The sequence below is a fragment of the Triplophysa rosa genome, linkage group LG10 (assembly GCF_024868665.1).
Source record: "Triplophysa rosa linkage group LG10, Trosa_1v2, whole genome shotgun sequence".
Taxonomy (NCBI): domain Eukaryota; kingdom Metazoa; phylum Chordata; class Actinopteri; order Cypriniformes; family Nemacheilidae; genus Triplophysa; species Triplophysa rosa.
In genome coordinates this window covers 21,991,786-22,014,751 of record NC_079899.1, presented here as the reverse complement: position 1 = coordinate 22,014,751, position 22,966 = coordinate 21,991,786, and the positions used below count along the sequence as shown (strand labels likewise).

At 35.8% G+C, this 22,966-nt stretch overlaps 3 protein-coding genes across 3 annotated transcripts; 1 reads left to right on the top strand and 2 right to left on the bottom strand.

Moving 5' to 3' along the window:
• The first annotated feature begins 2,032 nt into the window (after positions 1 to 2,032).
• gnpnat1 (glucosamine-phosphate N-acetyltransferase 1) lies at positions 2,033 to 5,471 on the top strand. Its single transcript, XM_057344773.1, has 6 exons — positions 2,033 to 2,161; positions 3,068 to 3,228; positions 3,314 to 3,376; positions 3,487 to 3,614; positions 3,944 to 4,005; positions 4,198 to 5,471. The coding sequence occupies exons 1-6, from the start codon at positions 2,154 to 2,156 to the stop codon at positions 4,343 to 4,345; spliced, it is 570 nt and encodes a 189-aa protein (XP_057200756.1). The 5' UTR covers positions 2,033 to 2,153; the 3' UTR covers positions 4,346 to 5,471.
• A 283-nt stretch (positions 5,472 to 5,754) lies between these two features.
• On the bottom strand, positions 5,755 to 8,515 carry styx (serine/threonine/tyrosine interacting protein). Its single transcript, XM_057344772.1, has 11 exons — positions 8,320 to 8,515; positions 7,826 to 7,858; positions 7,631 to 7,684; positions 7,450 to 7,547; positions 7,305 to 7,365; positions 7,173 to 7,209; positions 6,966 to 7,005; positions 6,787 to 6,837; positions 6,592 to 6,664; positions 6,407 to 6,500; positions 5,755 to 6,083 (listed from the first exon to the last, which is right to left on the bottom strand). Exons 1-11 carry the CDS (start codon positions 8,377 to 8,379, stop codon positions 6,007 to 6,009), a joined length of 678 nt encoding a protein of 225 aa, XP_057200755.1. The 5' UTR covers positions 8,380 to 8,515; the 3' UTR covers positions 5,755 to 6,006.
• A 234-nt stretch (positions 8,516 to 8,749) lies between these two features.
• On the bottom strand, positions 8,750 to 22,105 carry ros1 (c-ros oncogene 1, receptor tyrosine kinase). Its single transcript, XM_057343102.1, has 26 exons — positions 22,061 to 22,105; positions 18,123 to 18,258; positions 17,827 to 18,031; positions 17,673 to 17,749; positions 17,274 to 17,399; positions 16,343 to 16,527; positions 16,111 to 16,208; positions 15,497 to 15,999; positions 14,389 to 14,592; positions 14,190 to 14,300; positions 13,871 to 14,052; positions 13,542 to 13,685; positions 13,331 to 13,431; positions 12,610 to 12,824; positions 12,319 to 12,497; positions 12,051 to 12,213; positions 11,800 to 11,889; positions 11,562 to 11,691; positions 11,296 to 11,461; positions 10,789 to 10,853; positions 10,539 to 10,668; positions 10,233 to 10,330; positions 9,921 to 10,124; positions 9,700 to 9,834; positions 9,359 to 9,519; positions 8,750 to 9,143 (listed from the first exon to the last, which is right to left on the bottom strand). The coding sequence occupies exons 1-26, from the start codon at positions 22,103 to 22,105 to the stop codon at positions 8,983 to 8,985; spliced, it is 4,014 nt and encodes a 1,337-aa protein (XP_057199085.1). The 3' UTR covers positions 8,750 to 8,982.
• Positions 22,106 to 22,966: the final 861 nt, after the last annotated feature.

Below are 22,966 nucleotides of genomic sequence, written 5' to 3'. Positions count from 1 at the left end.
CATATTTTTCAGACCTCAAATACTGCAAAGAAAACAAGTTCATAGTCACTATTTAAGCAATGCAACAGTAATATTGTACATGTATTTTGATAGATTTGTATGGGTGTACTGATTTAACTACCAAATGATGCAACAAATCTTGACTGAAAACTTACTATACAAGGGTTAAGTGTATATATTATGTATTTTCAAGAGATTTTGTTTTCTCCTACACCTTTCGATTTCATTAAGCACAATTTGAAATAAACCAATAATTCCTAAAGTGTTAAAATGTATAAATACATCATTTGTAATTGCAGCACTATTCATTCTTTCATATATACTGTACATATATTGCATTCTTTTCATTACTACCTCAAAGTAAGGTGTTATAGTTTTATATGCATACTTATTCAATGTACATTGGATTAATAATTATGAATAGGACAACAATATTACAGTGCTCAATTCTAGTAAATCTATTTTTTTAATTCAAAAATATGATATAAGGCCAATATTTGCTGTATCATTTTGTGTCTATGCACAGCCATTAAAGACAAACAGACAGTATTTCCATGATTTGTATCATCCACTCAATGTAATGATCCATGCCTAGTCATGTGAACCAGTATATCAGCTTTCTGCAGGCATTTTTTATGCTCTCAGCCTCCCTATTTCCCGCAAGGTTCATTCAATACCTGCTGTCTCCCTGCTTCGCTTTTCATGCATAGTTATTGAGCTTATTAAGGATGCCTTCTTAAGCAGTAATAGGAGATGCATTATAGAGAAACTGTTGTCACAAGTGCTTTGTCTCTGTTATTTCATTAAATGTGTGCACCACACATTTACATTGACAATCCACACCATTTAGACTTCATCAATAATTCTGATTTACGTAATAATAAGTAATAGTTTGCCTTTCAAAAAGAGAAATAGACCTAAATGTTATTTCCTTAATTATATATTTTTTGGTCTAAATTGCTGGAACTGGTACCTGTATTAAAAGGTTTAAGCACTCATTACATTGGAAATTTACCTCAAATTAAAATGCAGTTTACACTGGCAAAATTGTTTCCAACCTGCTTTCTGTACGCACCGATCTATTGAAAGTAGTTTAAAATAATTGAAAAATGTTTACTCTTTTTTTTAGACACTTGAGAAAAATCAATAAGCATTCGAAACGAGATGAATGCCAGTAACCGGTGCTCTCTGAGAGTTCAGAACGTCAGGAAAACACTTAAAACAGTCTGACATGGAGCCATGGTGTGAATCAAGACTCAAGAAGTGGTGCGCATCCATTCAGACATATAGTATCCCCACACTTTGACCTACGCTTGCTCTACAGCAAATGTTACCTGCTAACAGGACAAATAGGAAGCATTCCTATAATTTTCTTACATATAATGGTTTGGATTTAATTTACACATGGTGCATAAACACTGTAGCTAAATATACAGTAGCCTACGTGCTTTTTTAGAATAGGGATGTATTATTACTAAAACTTTAAATGGGTGGATGCTGACTGGATGCTGACTGTTTACTGACTGTTTGTGGAATAAAATGTCTCATTACAGCCATCATGGTTAGTCATCTAATCTTCTAACAAAACCAACTGTAGCAACTATGATTTTTGGTAAAACTGTGGTTCCCATGATACAGATTCTGAGCAGGTGAACTGTCTTTTTAAATGGTAGTAACGCTGACAAACGCTTTTTCATCTTAACTTGACAGTCTTGTCAAACCTGATGACAACAAATGCTCAAATTTAACACCAAAAAGTAAAACCCTCCAAGAACCTGTGAGTAAACTCGTTTTTCCTGCGAAGCGAAACATCATCCCTAAATTCCCAGACGGATGCTAACGTCATTCCACCGCGGCCGCGCCCACTTTAAAAGCCGTGCCACGTCATATTCCACGCATGCACACAGAGGGAGGAGCAGACAAGTCTCGCCCTTTATCATAATTCTCTACAGCGATTGGTGTAAACAACTTACAAGCAGCTCATGATTGGACATTTTTAGAAGCCTGTCATTTAGATCTACCAATGTGATTGGATGAAAGGAGAAACTGGCAAAAATAATAACGCAGGAGAAGGAAGTGTCATGCTGGAATATTGAATGTCCCTGTTACAGGACTTTTCAGGATCCATTCAAACACTTTAGTGAACAGTTCACATGTCTCCGTAAGTAAATTGCCTTCTTCATTAAAACTGAACATAAATGGACTCGTTTTAAGTACTTTTATTAGCTTTCTAGAGATTGGACGTTACATATGGACGGCATTTGGTGTATTAGGGCTAGGAGTGTAGGTCGAGTGGGTCTTTAGGGAATGAAACGATAGATTAAGATAAGGGCTAAACATTCAAATAAATACGACGTAGTTTTGACTGTGGTAGGTTTATACCTAATGTATTGTATTGTGACCTTTGTCATTTAAATGTTGCTTGTATTAGGAACTACCATAAATTGCTTTGAGGTTATCTCTTATATTTGACTTATCACTTCTGTCAAAAATGATTTGTTAGTGCTGGGTTGATGCTAAATTACTGTGTAATACCGTGGTATGTACGTATATCAATAATACACACTATAGATTTAGTCAATATCCAGATGCGTCTTACAGTTGATCTATTTCCTGCTGAAAAAAGAAAACAAGTTCTAATGGTTTCCATTACAAATACTGTCATGACCCATAGCTGTTTACCATTAAAACCATTACAAAATTCCTTATAAGGTGTGCTTTGGGCCTTCTTCCAGCAGAAATAATGGTGTTCTATTGGTTGTGAAATAATCCACAGAGATGTACAGAAATAATTTTAGTTTCCATTAAAACCAATACAATTCCCATTATAACCATTTAATCCATCTGTGATGGTCTGTTGCTGTTTGTTGAGCAGGGTTGGTTACTTTTTTAAGGAAAGACACCTGCACTCAACTTTGAAATGTAAATGTTTAGACAATCAAAGTCCAAAGAAAATGCTGCCATTAACGCGCATGTGTTGATATAGAAATTCTTCATGCCTGATAAAGTTGTATAAACTTACCATCACTGATAATGTTTTATTACTTTATTGTATATTTTACGCCAGAGCCTCTACAATGTTCGACGACACCCCGTTGTTTGATCCTTCTCTGCTTCATGAACTGGACTGGAGCAGCAACACTGTCTCCTTCTCACCCCCGATTTCCCCCTCTCAGCCTGGGGAGGGTCTGGTCCTCCGACCCCTGTGCACAGCTGACCTAGACAGAGGTACAGGTTAACTTTTCAATCCTGATCAGCAGTGCGCTCTATAGTTTAAAACATAGGCATATTTTTTACATTTAGTCTTTTTCAGGCTTCTACGAAGTCTTATCACAGCTCACAGTAGCCGGCGAGGTGACAGAAGAGCAGTTCAAAGGTATTGCAAGCCACTCTTATTCAACATGTGATTTAATGCTGTTCAAATGGATAAAATGCATATGTTTAAATCAGATTTCATTGGTTATTATTTTGTCTTCGTTTCTTAAGCAAATTTTGAACATATGAAGAGAACTGGAGACTATTATGTCATTGTGGTGGAAGACACAAATCTTGGACAGATTGTTGCCACGGCAATGCTTATCATAGAACACAAGTTCATCCATTCTTGTGCAAAGGTACTTGACTTCTCAATAGAAAATTGACAATATATATAATTTTAAACGATTATATGATAGATTTCAAGACACAGTACTCAAATTTGATTATGATATTGGAAAAAATGATCTTAAATAGTAAAATTAATCATTTTATTACCCCTATGTTTTATTATTTTTTTAAAATGCTGGAGATTGGGTTCCTAAACATTGATTTTCATCTTTGACATGACCTTATTCTGTCAATCATAAAGGTTATATTTTCACAGGATGTTTTTACATTATGTACTTTTTAAAAGACATTTTACTGTTGTCTTATCACTACCAAACTATTTGTTTTGTTCTGGCAGAGAGGACGTGTTGAGGAAGTGGTTGTAAGTGATGTATGCAGAGGAAAACAGCTCGGAAAACTGTAAGTTTGGCTTTTGAATGCACTTCTCTATTATTGTATATGAAGGAATTTATTCTGATGCTGATGATGACCAGTTTTACACATACATTATACTTTTGTTTGCCTGGATTTTGTATTATTTTTAATTATCTTTTAACTTAAATCAAAATGCAGGTATAACTATTTAGGCTAACAGTTTTATTTGTTTTTCAGGTTGGTATCAACATTGACGCTCCTCAGCAAAACATTACAGTGCTACAAAGTAACACTGGAGTGTGCACCAAAAAATGTGGAATTCTATAAGAAGTTGGGGTACACTGCATCAGACGAGACTTACATGCAGTGCCGTTTTTTTGACTGAACCCAGAAAGATCTTCAACATCATAGAATGTTTGGTGACTCATTATGAACTGTTATGAGGTCTTTTCTCTAAGATGGTACAATCAGACTACCTCAAAGTTGCACTTTTCTAGCCAGCAAAAAAAGAACAGTAAGACTTGATACTTTGATGACAGGTTATGTGACATTAACGAAGCATTGTGGAATGAGATTTTTAATTTGACTGCAACACAGAACAAAACATAGTCATGAATGTTCTGTCTAAATGTCAGGCAATTTTTTCCTTTAAAACATGACCCTTTCTTCAGAATTCGTAAGAAAACCGCAGTATGATTTGATCACATACTGAATACTGTGGCCTGTCAAAGAGGAAAGACCCAATTGGTTTGTCGTTATGTACTTGAATAATTTCTAATTATTTCATACAGAGATCTTTCTGTACAAGGTGGTGTATCTTTTTTTGTTGACGTCAAAGACAGAAAACAAACATTTTTCAGCTTTGAAGTAGTTTTAACAACACCATTTACAAAACTGCACGGTGAAGGGTTTCCTCTTAAAGTTATGGTGTAGTTTGTACTTTCAGTTCTTTAAAAGGTACCAAAACTAAGATCGCATTTATCATCATGTGTGTTCTATGAAAGGTGAATAAAATCTGTCTGAATTTTAATATTCTTCTCTCCAGCAGGTACTTGGCGTTAATGTAGAAAACAATAATAGAATGTTTACATTTATTTATTATGCTCATGTATTTGTCACAAGATTTTGGCTCTAGTGTAAGCCACTGCTGATATATATATTGAATCAATAGTTATGTACACATCAGAATGAAGGCAAATAAATTATTTTGTTGTAAAATATATCCTAATGCAACAAATGCATCTTTATACAATAAATGCATCTATTTTCGTACTTTCATTGACAGCAAAGACATTTAGTTGGACAGCTTCCATCTGTTAGTCAACAACTGAATGTGTCAATCATAATTTTTTTTAACTGTATATTGAAATTAATGTAAATCCATTGAATGACAAGGTGAATGGGTTTAAACTGTTACAATACTGTTATACTGTATTTAAATAAAGGTTTTAAATCAAGTTTGAGTATAACTTTAAATGGCTTGTCATCTGTAGCTAATTAAATGAGCAGTTTAAAGCAACGCTCAACAATAAAACCCTTAAGACTTAATCTTATCATAAACAGTTTTTTTTTCGATAAAAAGATTTTATCGAATGGATTGATAACACTAAAAACATAAGGTGAGTAGCCATCTTTTATTGAGCAGAGGGATGTTATTCTATGGCAAACATATCTCAACTTATCTTAATTCATTCCCACACAGACTGATTCATTCCACCAATTCATTGTTATGGCGGTGACAGTCTTATTCCTCCGATAACCCCCTGCCCAGCCCCCCTCCACCCATTCAGCGACAGTAGTTCAAGTATCAAAAGTGCATTATTGCAATACTGTCCCGCTGCAAATGCAAAATGCTTTAAATACTATAAAACTGCAAAAAAGTTCAGTGCATACAGCTAAAAAAAAAAAAAAAAATCAAATCTTCCCCAACTCCAAGAGTCACAAGGAGCAGTCACTCCCTCCCCCCTGTACAAATATTTACATTTTTAATCCCAATAAAAATGTAAAAAGAAACGTCCGCTGCAGTAAAGCACGTATTAGTAAAGCCTATCCGTTTTGTGCTGCGTGTGTAACTTGCATACTCCCGAAATCTTCGTCCTCCTCTAGTGTTCGCTTTAGGCTTCCTGTAGCACAACACAAATGCATGATGCGTTACTGTATATATTATGATCTCTGCTCTGTACATTAATGTACTAAATAAAGATCTTGCTCTTAATACAATCATCCCAGTAATTTGTCATGATAAATGTATATGGACATATATTCAAGCATTTAACTTAAGTGATTTACAAATTAGGAAAGTCATTAATCAACAGGAGCCGACAATATAAAAATTATTTAAAAAATGGACCATACAAGTTCAAGCTAGCATAAGAATCTAAGTGACTTCAAAAGAGTAAACCATAAACAAATTATACTAAAAAAACTGACATGAAATGTCCCTCACCTGGCATCCCAGCTTGGATGGAGTAAGATCTGCCCAACTGAATGGGTGACATCATCTTGATGGTTAACTTGGCAAGATATATTGCTTCATATTCCTGAATGTTAACAAAACATCCATTTATTAGTGAATATAATGTGGTAGCGCACTATGAATTATGAGTGTGTTGAGGTTTCTTTCAATCTTACCTGTAGCTGATGAACAAAACCCACATTAGGATTAATGCAAAATCGTCGCTCCTGTACATGATTAAAGGCATCTCTGTGATCGGATAACATACACATAACACAATCAGCTATAAAATAATACTAACTCTGCATTACTTTTTACATTAACATAAATTAGTCATTTTGGTTGACTAAACCCCGATTTTCGACTATTACCTGTATTTTACACCAAATGTTTCCATAAGGTAGGCAATAACTAAGGCAGCACTGAATAAAAAAAACACCACAGTGTAAGGTTGTCCGTTTTCATTATTTTTAATTAAGCAAAATCAAATTGTGTTCATAAAAAAGATAAAGACAGGCAAACATCATGAATTTGTTTAGCTGTAACGTACCTTCTTGATATCCCTGCATTTCCGTGAACAAGTACCTTCCCTGCAAAACAATGAATTAAAAATTTAATCCGACCGGCTAAAATGTAAAACAGAACTATCTGGGTCACACTACTACATGCAAATATGATTTTTTAATTGTGAATATTCTATGGCACAAAATTCTGTGCTGTTACATACTATCAACAATGTCAATATCTTTATTATTACCTCCTGATTTTAAACATCCATCAATAAATTCTTTAGTCTAAACAGAGAGAAAAAACAGGTAAATGCATTGTTTATACAAAAGAGTCAAAGAAAACACTTTTAATAGTAGAATTCAAGAAAAGTCTGTCTTACCATTGTGAAATATCTAATTATATTTTCCACAGGGTTATCTGCTATATCTAAAACAAGGTACCTATAAACAATAAAATAAGACATTTAGTCACACAATTTAGTTAGAACAATGAGCAACAAATAATAACAAAAAAACCAGCAATACCTAAATTTAGAGGGAAAGTTTGGCTTTATGAAGTTGGCCTCAATGTCTTGTCGTACACACACAATGTGAGTTATTTCCTGCTTCTCCAGTACTGAGAGCTAAAAAACAGAAATGTGTTACAAGATCAAATCGAAGCACGGACTCTTTAATCTTGAAGAACTTGAAATCATTTCCACAACACCTTGCTCTTCATAGCAGCTGAATAGGGACCAAGAAACAAGCCTGGGAGGATTTCCTAAAATCAAAGCAACATACATTTAGTTCAGCAGACCACGTGATCACACTGATCACTTACATTACAGAGAATGGGATTATATTATGAATCTTTACTACAGATGAAAAACAGCTCAACTTCAAAACCTCAAAAATCACCCACCTGCATCTCTCTTCTCATTGGATATGCCCAATCCTGCAGAAGTGAAATTGCGAAATTATATCATTAGGTTTTACACACATTGCAAATGTAACGTTACTAATATTACATGCAATGTCAGATTGCACAGCGTTAGAATAAAATCTCTCATGAAATCTCCTATTATCAGCATAACCATGTCTCTGTTTATGATCAAAACCAAGAACTATAAAAGCATACATAATATCCAAGACTGTCTGTCATTTGCAATTCGATATATTATGAAACCCATGACTTCTGTGCTGTTGTTATTATTGTGCACAGAAACTAAATAGCAAATGTCAACTGCTCTTCTGCAAGGACTCTTACGTTCCAATAAGTGTATGCGCAGAAATGTCCGCATTTATTTATGAATTTACATATATTAGACAAACGTGCGTTGTTTTCAAATGCACATATCCTTATAGTGACTGTCATTAAACTGTTGTTAGCATTGGGCTAATATCTTTATAACATACCAGCTGCTCTTCTTTGGCGACTGGCAGGGACGGGAATTGAAGTTTATTCCCTTCGTCCATCCTGCGATTTATATTCCAGCTTTAATACGTTCACGTCCCCAGTTATAAAGTGAATCTAAAGACGAACTAAGTGCAAATAAAGTGGAGTTTGTGAAGGAGCTCCGCACGCACGCGCGCCATGCTGCTTCCACCCAGGTCGCTCACGTGACATGGAGGAGTGGCTTTCTCTGTGTGCCACGCTTAAATAATTTTGGACAGAGCTTTCCAAACGTTTGAGGTATCCAAGGCCCTTTATTTGCATTTTTGGTAGTAAAAAGTAAATTCATATTAATTATGCTTAACCCTAAATTTAAAAGTAACGAAATTTTAGTGTAACTGTTGAATTTCCCACTGACAACAAATGCAATACAATACAATAAATTAACTTTAAACATAAAATGCATTACTTTTATTATTCATTTACTTACATTTATAAATTTTATTTATTAAAACAACTAATAGGCCTACTGTAAACAATATATAGGCATACACATATTCTGCAAAGTTGCGATAGTCGAAGTTGCCCAGCAAAGTTTTTGCCAGTGACTTATGTAGTGCTTTAATGTTTTTATTCGTATTTTGATATGTATACATGATATGTTACTTTGAACTAGTTTCATAATTTTATCGATCCTCTGACTCTGTAGTCGTGTCTGTTTGGACACTGTCTGGACTCTCAGCTTTATACATCAAGTAATTTAGTCTGTCATTGCTGAGCACTGGAGAAAGTCCAGTTTCCATATCTTCATCTTCATCCACCCCTGTGCAGACCTCCTCTGACAAATCTAGAAACAAAAGTTACCATTAGTACATACTGTATGTAGAAATATATCCCAGTCTGCAAAATAGATCGAGTCCCATGCAAACCCATGCAATTTAATCCAGATGAATTAAAATAAATCACATTGAGCAAGGAAAGCAAATACGTTGATGCTGATATTATACAGTGGTTCCAAAATGTGTAAAAAAATTCAAGCACTATAACATAAATGTTTCTTACCATCCTCCTGATAGGCTTGGTTTACATGACCCGGCGTCATATTTTGGCTTGTTTCTTTATCAGCTTCATAATCCCGCAATTTATTCAGGGTTTCCTGTAGCTGCTGAAAGCTTGGCCTCTCAGTTGGCTCTTTTTTCCAACAGTCCATCATCAGATTATACCTATAATACAATACAATGCAATGCGATACAATTTATATATAACTCAATACAATGTGCTGTAATGTAACGTCATTTTCAGGCATGGATGCAATAAAAAGTTCATATTTGATGTGTACCTTTTTCATTTAAAGCAATTTGACATTGCTGTCAATACATTTAATAATTATTTATGGAACTCACAATCTCTGAGCACACCCTGTTGGTGAAGGCAGTTGTCCACCGTGGCTGATATAACTTAAGACTTCATGGTTGGTGTATGTTGGATATGGTTGCTTTCCTAATGTCATAATCTCCCATAGGAGCACACCAAACGCCCTGGCAATTTGCAAATTAATATGTATGTTTGTTTGGATGGACATGCATACTACTTAAAATGTAACAGCGATATTTGCAATATTTACCAGACATCTGAGAATTTATTGAAAATTCCATCGGTTAAGCTTTCTGGTGACATCCAGCGAACGGGAAGCAGACCTTCACCTCTCTTCCTGTAGTAGTCATTCTTATACACGTCGCGGGCCAATCCGAAGTCTCCTATTTTAATGATTCTATTTGGGTCCGTGTAGCTTTTTACTGAAACCAAACAGTTTCTTGCAGCAATATCTCTGCACACGAAAAAGTGAAACATTCACTGTTGAATACAGTCCAATACTTTCTAATAAAGTGTCCCGCCAGTTAGTTAAAAGAAAGAATGAACAATAACAGATCTTTACCTATGAACAAAACGCATCCTTTCTAAATAAGCACACCCTTTAGCAGCATCCAAACCGATGTCCAGAAGACTGGTCAGATTTAATAACTCTCTGCGGTTCTGAGAGACATAAGATATTTCAAAGTGATTAACACAATATATTATATTTATATGAGTCTATAAAACCAGAGACATTATTATACACATGAAATTGGTTTGCTCTGACCAAGCAAAGGACCAGTCAAAATTATTTTCGGTGGTAATCCACAGAATGCTACAGATAAAGTTCACAGAGCTAGACTTTAAAAAAGAAGAATAAGACACTTACATTTGTTGGACGAGCTCCTCTCAGGTATGAAAGGAGGTCACCTCCCTCCATCAGCTCCAGGATGAGATAATGTGGTTCGTTCAGCAGACAAACTCCAAGCAAACGCAGGATGTTAGAATGATTGAACTGGCTGAATACCCCAAAAACAAAACGATGCGTGTTAAAATTGTTTTCTGTATAATAATGATAATATAATAAATAAAAACAATTATGATTTAATGTGATGCTGAAAAAATATGTCTTATTATACCTCATCAGGGAAACCTCTTTCAAGAATTCAGCTTTCTCATATTCACTGGCACCGGTGTGCAGTGTCTGTGAACAGTTTGTAACACATTATAAAAATTGTAAACCAGTTCAGGCTTGTGTTTATAGACATGTTTCTGTATTCTAAATTGGTGGAAGATGCTATTTGTCAGTTGCAGAAAAAAAGAGGTTCAGTTTTTAAAGATAAAGTGTATCATTTCTGAATACATTTCTAAATGCCACTATGAACAGATTAAAAAGCACAATAATAAAACTTCACAGATCCAGTCCCACCCACGATTAAAATGTTCAGGATTCTTAAACAAACAGAGCAATGTTCTGATCACACACCCAACGTGTTTCATCTTTTTGGGGAAAAAGAGGCTTAAGGCTTACTTATTACACCACCTTTATGTGATTTGTTCTCTAAACTTTACTTAGGCTATGTATATCCGGGAGCTTAAAGAGATCGAACATACAGGACCTTATGAAAGACCTATCCATACTTTACCTTAACAGCCACTCTTTCCTCTGACCCTATTTCTGTGATTTGGCAGCCAGTTGTGATCCCTTCATAAACCTCTCCAAACGCTCCACTGCCCAACAGCCTTTGGAGTTTCAGACAGTCCCGGGGAAATACAGGAAGGGACTCTATCTCTCTTTGGGCAGGTATGGCACTGTCGATATTTATGTAGAGAAGAATACACTTGAGGCTTTTAGATGCATTAAAATCATCAACTCTACGATGAAACTGAGTTTAGATATATTTTTGTTCACCTGACAGCATAGCATGCGTTGCCAAGACCAACCAAACCCCGGATATACTCCAACTCCTCATCGGTGTGGAGATGCACACCTGTTTGTACAAATGTCCCATGATCTCTCTTCTTATGACGTCTTTGCCAAACTACAGAAAAACAGAAGCAAACACCATTTTTGTCAACTGTAGTATACATTTTCTTAGTACTTTTAATATGAAGGTGACACATGTGAGTTGCGGTACTTTTGTACTTACTGACTGCAGCCAGGATGCCAATAAGTGCAACACAAACACAAATCGCTGTGATCACGATAACCAACGTGATGTTTGTATGTTTTGGAGTGTCTGTTGGATGACAAACAGAGACATATTACAGTGCAGTTTCATTATACTAACAGTGGGCAATTCAGTTTGAGTTTTCTTTATTTCTGTGCTATTGTTGTTCAAATAAGCTGATTTATATATTATAAATGAATATAAATACAATGACGATGAAGTTTTCTTACCCATTCCTGGAGTAAACAGAATCATGCTTGTCGATACTCCTTTACCCCAGTATGAAAAGGGGGTTATGGTGATGTTAAATTCAGTGTCCGGCTTGAATCTTGTCACATTTATGACTGGTTTAAAAACTGAATTTCCAGGCGGACAATATCTGGTTGGATAGTTCTGCAGCAATGAGTAAAAATACATAATTAATACGATATTACGTTGAATAAATGAACGCATATAAAATTGTATTTGTATTATTTGCAATGCATAAATTTTTTGCACATTTTGAAGTTGTTCAGCATTTTGCGACGTTTCCTTAGAGACCACACAATAAAACACATTCCCAAAGTCAATATTACTGGCATCCCAGAGAATCTGGAAAAATGCGTGATTCCCTTCAACACGAACTGAGGTTTTAGGAACGGCAGGTGGAATGACAACAGGAGGAGATAAGAACCCATCTAGAACACACACAAATATATTCAAAGTGCTAACTGCATAAATATTTGGCAGAAGAAGGGTTCAATTTGCTGTAAAATGTTCAGACATCAATAGGAGATGAGAGCCGCTGACCTGGTAGAGGTTTGAGCATCTCCTGTACTATAGAAAAAGCTGTCAGTGTGTTAGTAGAAGACATGCGGACACTGGTTGTCTGGTTCATCTCCTGAATCCTTAACTGTTTGTTTTCATCCAACCACAGAAGTCGCCCGCTGTAGTATCCCACATGATGATTGAAGATTTGAGACGTGGTCCATTGGACATATTCTACCCCTTTAGACTTTTGCATCCTTTACAGCAAATGGCACATTTATAAATACAAGCAAATATTATTACAGGACGAATGTCAATTAAACAATCCTGTTTAACTTACAGTAATTTTTAAGATCTGTCTATTAAAGGGATACTTCACCTAAAAATGAAACTTTGTTCTGATGAACACAGAAAGATATTTGGAAGAATGCTTATAACCAGACAGATTTTGCCCCCCATTGACTCCCATAGTAGGAAAAAAAAACAATGGTTGTCAAAAGTTCCCCAGAACTGTTTGCTGTCTTACATTCTTCAAAATGTCTTCTTTTGTATTCAACAGAACAAAAAAATGATAAAAGCAATTTTTCCTACTATGGGAGTCAATGGGGGGCAAAATCTGTTTGGTTATAAGCATTCTTCCAAATATCTTTCTCTGTGTTCAAAGAAATTTATACAGATTTGGAACAACTCGAAGGTGAGTAAATGATGACAGAATTTTCATTTTTGGGTGAAGTATCCCTTTAAATATTTGCTGTAAACCGACCTGTCTCCTCTAAAATTTGCTCTGTACAGATTTACCATGGTACCATCTTTCACCAACCAATATAGACTACTCTCCATCACATTCAAAGTAATTCCAGCAACCTACAATGAAAGTTTAATAACACAAACAAACAATATTTCCCCCAATACCAGACCAGGATATGTAAGACTCGTACATGTATTTGATATTCTACTGTATGTGTATATCTTACCTCTCTCCCAGAGAACACACTCATTTTATCCAGAAGTTGGTATCCTTCTCCATCCAGTCTACAACCCTCCACAGATGTTTTAGTGGTCCAGTAGATGGCAGCATTCAATGAATCAATGACCAAACTGAGAATCTTATCATCTGCCTGGTGAAATATCTCAACATGCTGTGAAGATGTAGACCCTCTGCATATCTGATTTCAGAAACAAATGTTTTGCAGTTAGCTGGTTCCGTTTGCAGTGTCACAGACTGAAGTCAATTGGAGCTTCTATTTGCCATGTTTTTAGATCGTGAAAATTTTGGACACTGTTAAACAGCACAAGGACATACTTGGTTTGAGTTGCAACTCCAGTACAGATACTGACCCAGCCAGTCAAACGCCACAGATTCAGCTTTCATGGATAGTGGAATTGTGATGACATTGCCGCTTAGAGACTGGTCACCCAGTTCAACCCAGTTGATGTGACCTGAACTGTTGGTCCAGTAGATTGTTCCATTATACGAGTCAATGTCTATTTCACCAAAAAATGGATTTATTTAAACATGCAGTCCATCACATAATCACGTACAAAGGGTTTTAAATATAAAATATCATATTTATTACAAAATATGTGTTTAAATAATACATGATATTGTTATCGCTCAACACCTTTCACATCTTTGATGTTAGACACCAGTGGCTCCAGAAAGTCATTGCTATCCAAATCCTGCTTCCAGATGCCACGACCGTCAGCAACAACTATATATGGTGCTTCATCCACTGATTGAGAAACATGAAATCTTATAATGTGTAACCAGTTATGTAAACACTACAATAAAACTCTGATAAAATGTATGTGTATAGTCACCAGCGTGAAGAGTTGATCCTTCAAAAGAGACTGATCTCGAACATCCACCAGGAGAACAAGCTCTGACAGATACACAGTACCGATGCGAGCTCTCCAGATCTGATACTGTTACATGTGTGCTAGTTACTCCACTGAAGCTTGTCACCAGCAGCCCATTCAATGAGCAGTTTACAAAATAAGTCCAATTTTGCCAGGCGGATGAACCTACAGTGCGGAACAAAATTGAATTTGCATACTGAATCACCTTTATCAGCCAATTTCAAACTCAACCAACCCCAAAATAATAAATGACAAACGGTTATAAAAACACTTTGCTTCCAATAAGAAATCACTCATTTTTATCGTATAGGCTACATGCAGTGATTATCAATCAGATTTGGTTTGTAATAATGTATTTTTTTGCTTTTAGTTTGCTCACATTGCGTATTTTTGCATTACTTTTTAAAATATATTTTATTTGCACAATTTTCATGTAATTTATACCATCTTCTGTAAATCATCTTAAATAATTCAGGGTTGCCAAGTCTACAATCTTTCCACAGAACTAGGTTACTTTTAAATTGTTGTCACGGGTTGTTTAAATTTAGCAAGTTAAAGGTAGAAGGATTGTGTTCCATAAGTGGTCATTCTTAAGATAAGATGAATTTCTTTTGAAAACCAACGGTGTATATTATTACCATTACATTTTCTATATGAAATTGTGTAGGCTATAACATTGACTGTAAAATATTTTAGGTAAAAGAGCGGCAAAATTTGTGGTTTTGTATATTTGGGCGGTGGTCATTTGGCTAATTTTTGGGCTTGTTTTGATTGGTCATCGTCTTGTTTTTTAACAGATCTGGCAACCCGAAATCACTGCCCACTGAGAGAAGTGCTTTCATCGGACATAGCGCCTGGCCAGAAGTTAACTTCCAGTCTGTGTTTGGCTATAACATTTATAACTATTTATTTTAGATTTAACTTATATTAAAATGTTATTGTGTATTAATTGTATTAAATTACATTAAAACTAATCAACAGTTAAGTTTGGGCCACATAACGTTAGTTTATGTGGTTGCCGCTGAAACATTCTACAGAAAATAAATTGAATATTAACTTAAATACTCACTTGCTCCGATCATTATTTCCGGTTTATCCCAGTACACATTGGCCTTATCTGATCCAAACAGGATTTGTAGATTTCTCGGTCTTTGTGGCACCGGATATGGTTGTGCCAATGGACTAAAATAGCAAATATTTCCAAATCCTTCATACTGACTACTAAAGTCATCACAGTCCATAGGGAATTCATTAAAGATGGCCACCTGACCCTGGCCAACCTGTTTATAAAGTGCACGGCCATCGGAGAACATAAAGAAATCATCCTCATAAGCAATGCTGGTTGCTTCAAACTTAATGCTTGTGTACAGTGTAACCGCATGTAACCCATCCAGAGATACAGCTTTGAGAGTCTGATCTTTTCTGTCATGAAAAATAAGCCTCTTATTCGGGAAACTGACCACCAAGTCATACAGAGCTTTTGGTGATGTGTTCACAATATGACTCATCTCGTCTTGTTGACCAAGAAGAGGGGCGCGGAATATGCCGTTGGGCAGCAGCAAGAACAAAAATCTGATGAAACACAATTTTTGTAGTTGCAGTCATTTACTTTTTGTGTAAATTGGTTACAAAATACAAGCAATGTTTTCATGGCATTGTTAAATAGTGTTTCAAGATACTCACCCATTATATGGATCTGCAATAATGTCCAAAGGGTCACTGGGTAGGGTGAGATTTACATGGACTGGAAAAGTACAGTCATCTATTCCACAATAAAAGACCTGCATTTATTTTAACATGAAATAAAGAAGGTACAAATGACAATATTTTAATAACACAGCGATTAAACAAACATGATAACCCAGCACAATAAATTCAGATGGAAGTTTTAATTAAAAGTAAATAATGTACACACACTACCGCTGGAGACATAGTAAATCCTCTGATAAAGCCAGTCGACTGTCAGTGCTGTGACCTTCACATCAACAGAGTAAAGAAGCTTAAGATCCGAGTGGTCGGTGAGATTTTCTGCTCCTTTAACCCAAATATGTGTCCCTTCAGCAAAATAGACCTTGTTTGAACTGTAGTGCATGGCCACTCCTGTGGAACCATCAGACAGATGTCAGAAAGCAAAAGAACTTCACACCAAAGCAAAATCTTGTTGCACAGAGATTGTTGATTCAAAGCTCAGGAGACATTATGTAGGGTCACAGTTGTTCTAAAATAAAAATACAGGCATATTAAACGATTACGGACATCAAGTTTACTTAAAAAATGACAAAATCCAATTTCCATAATTTATCTTCCTGATATCATTTGAGCGAATCATTAACATTATTTTGCTGGTGTAACTAAAGTAAATATAAATTGATATTTTACACAACAAATTATGCATAAAACAGATTAGTAAAAACTTTATTTTATTTTTTTTATTTTTAAATACTTCATGTTTTTTCAATTCATTCATTTTTAACATGTTTTAGTTCAACCGTTTAACCATTGTGTTATGTGCATTTGTTATGTTATTATTTTTTATTTATTTAACTATTGCGAGTTGTCATGTTATTATTTATTTAATTATTTTTAATATAGCTATTTATGTTAAATTTCTTATTATTTTAGTTTTAGCTTATTTATTTCCAATTACAGTGCCATAATTTAAAGAAAAATTAGATTAAAATTAGATTAAATAATATTTAGGCCTATATTTTAATTGATTTCAATTAACAGAATTTCTATATGAATTCTTTTAGTCAACAATAATAAATCTGCAAATATTTTAATTTACACTGTAATCTCTGACTTGGACACTTGTGTTTAGGAGACATATATTTATAGTAATGGACCTGTGATGTTGCTTTCTATAAGAGTGTCAGACAGACATTCCGCTGTAGTGAAGAAATCAGCATTCTTTTCTCTTCTCCTCAGTGTGTTCCATCTGGATGCAAACACCCAGCGGCCTCCATCCTGCTCTGAAAGTCAACAGACAATGACCAATTATTTCTTCTTTCAACCCACTGCATACGTGCAGCTGCGAGAAATCATAACAAATGGTTTAACACTGTGATAACATGATAGATGCTGATTTAACCAAGCGGAACATGTCTCCAGATCAACACCTCTGTTGCTCTTAAACAACACTATCAGCCAATCAGATTTTATTGATTATTAGATGTTGATCCAGAAAACTGTTGGCAAATCATGATCTCTATTGCAGCATAAAAGTTTCATTGTGAGTTGCATACCAACTTGTTCCGGTGTTGTTATACCGGCTTCAGCTACAGAACCTTGACCTTCCCTGTTAACAGCGGCTATAGAGATCCTGAATGAGACACAGTGCGAAATAATGACACCCACTAGTCATTATTTTGATTGACATCTCGAGAAGACCGTGTCTACCTGTATGTAGTGTTGTGGAGTGTTGGGAAGAATGTGGTGAAGAAAACATTTCCTCCGGTTGCTACACTGATGACATGTATGTTGGTGGTAAAGTTGAGGTTAAAGCCTAAGATGGGTCCTGCTGGTTTCTCAGGTGGAGACCAGTGGACGTCCACACTCTCTCCAGACAGGCTCTCAATACTGTCAATGGAAGGACTGGATGGCACTTGAGACATGACCACAAAAATGGATTAGCCTCTTTTAGTTTAGGATTAGTTTATTCATTTTGAAACCTGAAACAGAAATACTTCACTTACGCCCGAACGGTTCTGTTTGATACCAAAGGCTTTCTAAAGAGCACATGTGTTCTTCTGCTATCACGGCCCAGACCCTGAACTTATAACAGGTGAAAGGTTCCAGCTGTTCAACAGTGTATGTAGATTCTGTAACATTCTACAACGAGGAAAATAAAATAAATCTGTTCAATGCAAAGAAATGGTAAAAGTTAAACGATTTTAAAGGTCCAGTGTGTGAAATACATCGGCATCTATGGTGAGGTTGCGAAATGCATTCAACGGTTCACACCACCCCTCCCCTCTCCCTTTCGAAACACTACAGTGGCTGACACAGGACAAAGATGTTGTCACGTTTTCACCTCTTTTCCAAAGGAAATAACTAAATGTCATATAAATGTTTACGAAACACGCTCTGTAGAGTAGTTTGTCCGTTTAGGGCTACCATAGAAACAACATGGCGAATTTCATGTAGTGGACCCGCAATGTATGTAGATAAAAATAGCTCATTCTATGGTAAAAAAGTAAACATAACGCTTCATTATGTAAGGTCTTGACTCTTTATACACCTCTGAAGACATAGTTATGTATATAATATTGCATTTCTGTCAATAGATCCTCTAAAAAATGACACACAGCACCTTTAAGTAACTGAATCTCATGAACATGATCACCCCCATCAACCCACACTCAAAAATGTATTTTCATGGGATTAATCGTATAATGCAAAACAGTAAATTAGGAAAGAAAAGAAAGTCACCAGTGGATTTAATTATCTTAAAGGGACAGTTCACCCAAAAATAAAAATTCATTATCAATCGACTCTCGTGTTGTTTACAACCTGAATATGAATATTCTGCTGAATGCAAAAGTAGAATTTTCATTAATGTAGGCATTAAGACGAATATAAACATTACAGGCATATACCTCTGCTTGAGCCCAAACCCCAGACAGACTGGGACCAGTCCATTGAGGAATATATAAAACATCCGACTGATTCAGAGCTTTCCAGGTCAAAGTGATATTATGAGATCCAATCCAAGATGCATATGGTGCTGTGAGCTGACACAGAACATCTGAGCAAGAATGAATGCAAATAAATCAGAAAAAAGAAATTGGGAGACAAAATGTGAATTTGATTCCATGTGTACGATGTGTCAGTGTTTTTACTCACTTGAAATGGCACCCGTATACTCTCTGGAACCACGTTCTGTTGTCTAGAATTACATTTCAGACATTAAAGTAAATAAAAACAGTTTAATTCTGGTCTATTTTAAATATTGCATAAATAACTCTTTTAATCTTACCATGGGTTGCACTGAACTATCGAGATGGCATTTGTCACATGATGAGGCTCCGAGACAAATTAATAGGCAAAATAGTGTTAAAAGAGTCTCTAAACGACAAATCTTTTTCATTACTGAACTTCCAAAACCAAAACACAGCCTGCCACGACTGTAAATACAGCGTAAATGTTTACATGACAGCAGACATCACCAAAGCCTAGAAAATATCAATCAATGACAAGTAACCATGGCTGGACACTGGCATTTTCTGTAGTCTGTAGTCACCTGGTCCATGCGTCACAGGTGTGTCCTGACCAGAGAGACGGGAACGGAGCAGGTGTTTCGTAAGAAACTCTAAAATTGTCATTCATTGGTGGATATCAAAGCCGAGAGGCTGAACTATGGACACTTGACTATAAAGTGTGGAAGTTGTTATCTTTACAGTTGTTGTAGACCGATATAAGGAAGTGTTTATTCAATGGTTAAAATGTAATTGCCCACAGATCAAACGGAGCCAAATAAAAGTGCAAATTTGGTCAATAACAAGAACCGTCATTGATACAATTGTACAAAGGTGTTTTGTGTCAGATATACCATATCCAAGATACTGTATAACCACATTCAAGTCACATACACAAGATTATTGAGGCTGGTTCCTCAGATTTAAAAAAATGTTTTACAGTATGCTTTCACTGTAGAGGCCTATTCCATTACACTTAACAGAGTTCACCACTAGATGGTGCAACTCTAAATAACCATAACTCACATAATTTAGGCATGAATTATGTGGATTTATGTCATTTTTGCATGCTTAAAAAAGTAGGTTAAATGTAGTGACGGGTGATGCATCTCACTCACACTATTTTTTCCAAAGATTAAAAACACACATGTTTTCTGATCTACACTACACAAGATTTAGAGTCACTTACTTTTAAAAAAAAATTCTTTTCCCACATTTGATAATAACAGCAAACTCATGAAAGCTAAGGAATAACACAGATGTAAAAAAACAGATGTGAATTATGTTTTGGGACTAAATTTAAATACAAAAATTTTAAATAAAACTAAATAATGAGTTTTATATAAGCATATTAAAACAATTAAAGGGGTACTTTTTCAGAAAAGTTGACATTTTTCAAAAACGTGAGGTTTCACCCTGAAATGCTTTTTTAAAGACTATTGAAAGAATTTCCATCTATGCTGGTCTCTAATTGGTTCTTTGGTGAACGTCATCTGTAATGTAAACTTTTATAATAGAATTTCGGTTTTGTAATGAAAGAAACGCATATAAAAACTCATTCAGTCAAGCGATATACATTAGACATTGAACATGCGTTAAATGTGAATATGTTTTTCCACACGTTACAAAATATTAAGACAAAAACAATGCATGGTTATATAAGAAATTTGCTTACATAACCCAAAAAACAAAGCTGACATTTGCCATTGGTTGCTGTATGCATTTTGATTGAACTACCGATAGTGGTTTTGATCATTTGCATTTTGTCAGTTAATAAATGCATCCAGCATGCAAATCTTGAGATACAAGAGGACATGATGTCTGGTCATTTACAAAACAACAGGACTTCCAGCCATGTGTCTCATTACCAGTCTGTACCAGAGTAAACTATGTCGATAAGGGGACACTTTTTAAACCCACAAAGTCCTTTGTGATTGACCCCGTGGTGTGACAATGAAGCACATGTACTTATTTATGTATTCATCACATGAGGTCTGACCCGTTAATCAGACCTTATAAATAGCAGAAATGTTTTTCCATAATCTTCATCCAAGTTGTATCTACGCCAAGCCTAAAATATCACACAGTCACAAACTGAGCACAGTGCATGTTTAAAAGTTACAGTTATGGTGCATTCTATTTTTCTATTCTTGCTATTTAGAACTCCAATGATGCTCATATGTCATTTTTTAATGTCTATAATAAACGTGGTAACAATTTACAGTAAGGTTGTTTTGGCTAACATAAGTAAATGCATTAGTTATCATGAACTGAAAAATGAGCAATACTTTTTACAGCATCTTAGTTCATGTTAATTTAAGTATTTACTAATAATTTTTCAAATCAAAACTTATAACTGTTAACATTAGTTAACGCACATGAAATTGTGTTGACATTAACCAGCATTAACAAACATGAATAAATGCTGAAACTAAATAGATCAATGTTAGTTCATGTTAGCTAATGCATTAACTAATATTAACAAATACAACCGATTTGTATTGTATTACGTTCTTTCTTACACACTTGCTGTGTGTAATTTTTTTGGAAGATCTATTGACAGAAATGCAATATACATAACTGTGTGTTCAGAATAAAGACCTTACATAATGTAGCGTTATGTTTTTATTACCTTAGAATGAGCTATTTCTATCTACCACGGTTCCCCTTGCATGGAATTCGCCATGTTGTTTCTACAGTAGCCCTAAACGGACAAACTGCTCTTTGTATACGTTATTTCTTTCGGCAAAGAAGTGAAAACGTGACAACATCTTAACCCTGTGTCAGACACCGTAGTGCTTCAAAAGGGAGGGGTGGAGTGAGCCGTTGGTTCCAATTTGCAACCTCACCGCTAGATGCTGCTAAATTTCATACACTGGACCTTTAATACTCATTCATGGTCATGTTCTGTCCATATAAAAATAATGTTATCCCACAGCCAAGCATCTTTTAGGAGGATGAGAGTCCACCTGAGCCGTCATGTCGGCTCCATTCTGGTACTACAATTTCTGTTTCCTTCACTCACCGATCCAAGACAACACCACCTCTGCCCAGACTGAGTCTCAATGGATCAATAATCTGGATTTACTCAGTGCCGAGAAAATACATCATTCCATTCATCAACACTCATTCCGTGCTGTTTTACAGGGCTTTACATTCAAAAGGTTGTTAACAAATTTATTTGGGTGGGCATCTGAGAAAACCATGCCATGGAGGACCTTATGCTGCAGTCTTTCACCGATGTCAACAGAGACCGAAAACCAAGAAACAAAACCAACATGGAGTATAACACAAACACCAACAACAAGACCTTTTATGGAAGTTGTTTCACATGAGTCATTTTCTAATTATGATTGAGAACAGTATCGTCATCTTTCTACAAATGTTTGTGTATCTATGAAAATCCCTCACACCTGCTTAAAACACGTAAGAGCGAGTGTGCGCAGGGCTCTGGGACTCAACCGCATGCGCCTGAAACACGCAAGTTTGCTCGTGTGATTCTCTCAGGATCAGCCCGCCGCAAGCGCGCAAAGACCGCCGTGCGAGTTTTATTTAGACTGCAGAGGATTTGTGGGAACAAAGAAAGTTTATTTTGGGAGATCCTATTTGTCAGTGGTCAGCAGCAGTCCAAGAAAATCCCTAGCAAAGCTATAAGGGATGAAGCTTCTTGATGTATGCGGCATTGGAAATTCACAGAGCACAGGGCTGACCGGGACATTTTTCTTGTCCCTGGGATAGATCATGAAAACAGGTGTAAAATGGTCATAAAGATTTGTTTATCATGGGCTAACTTGTGGAGACCCTCGCCTCCCCCCCCCCCCAAAAGATGGTCTGGTCTGTTA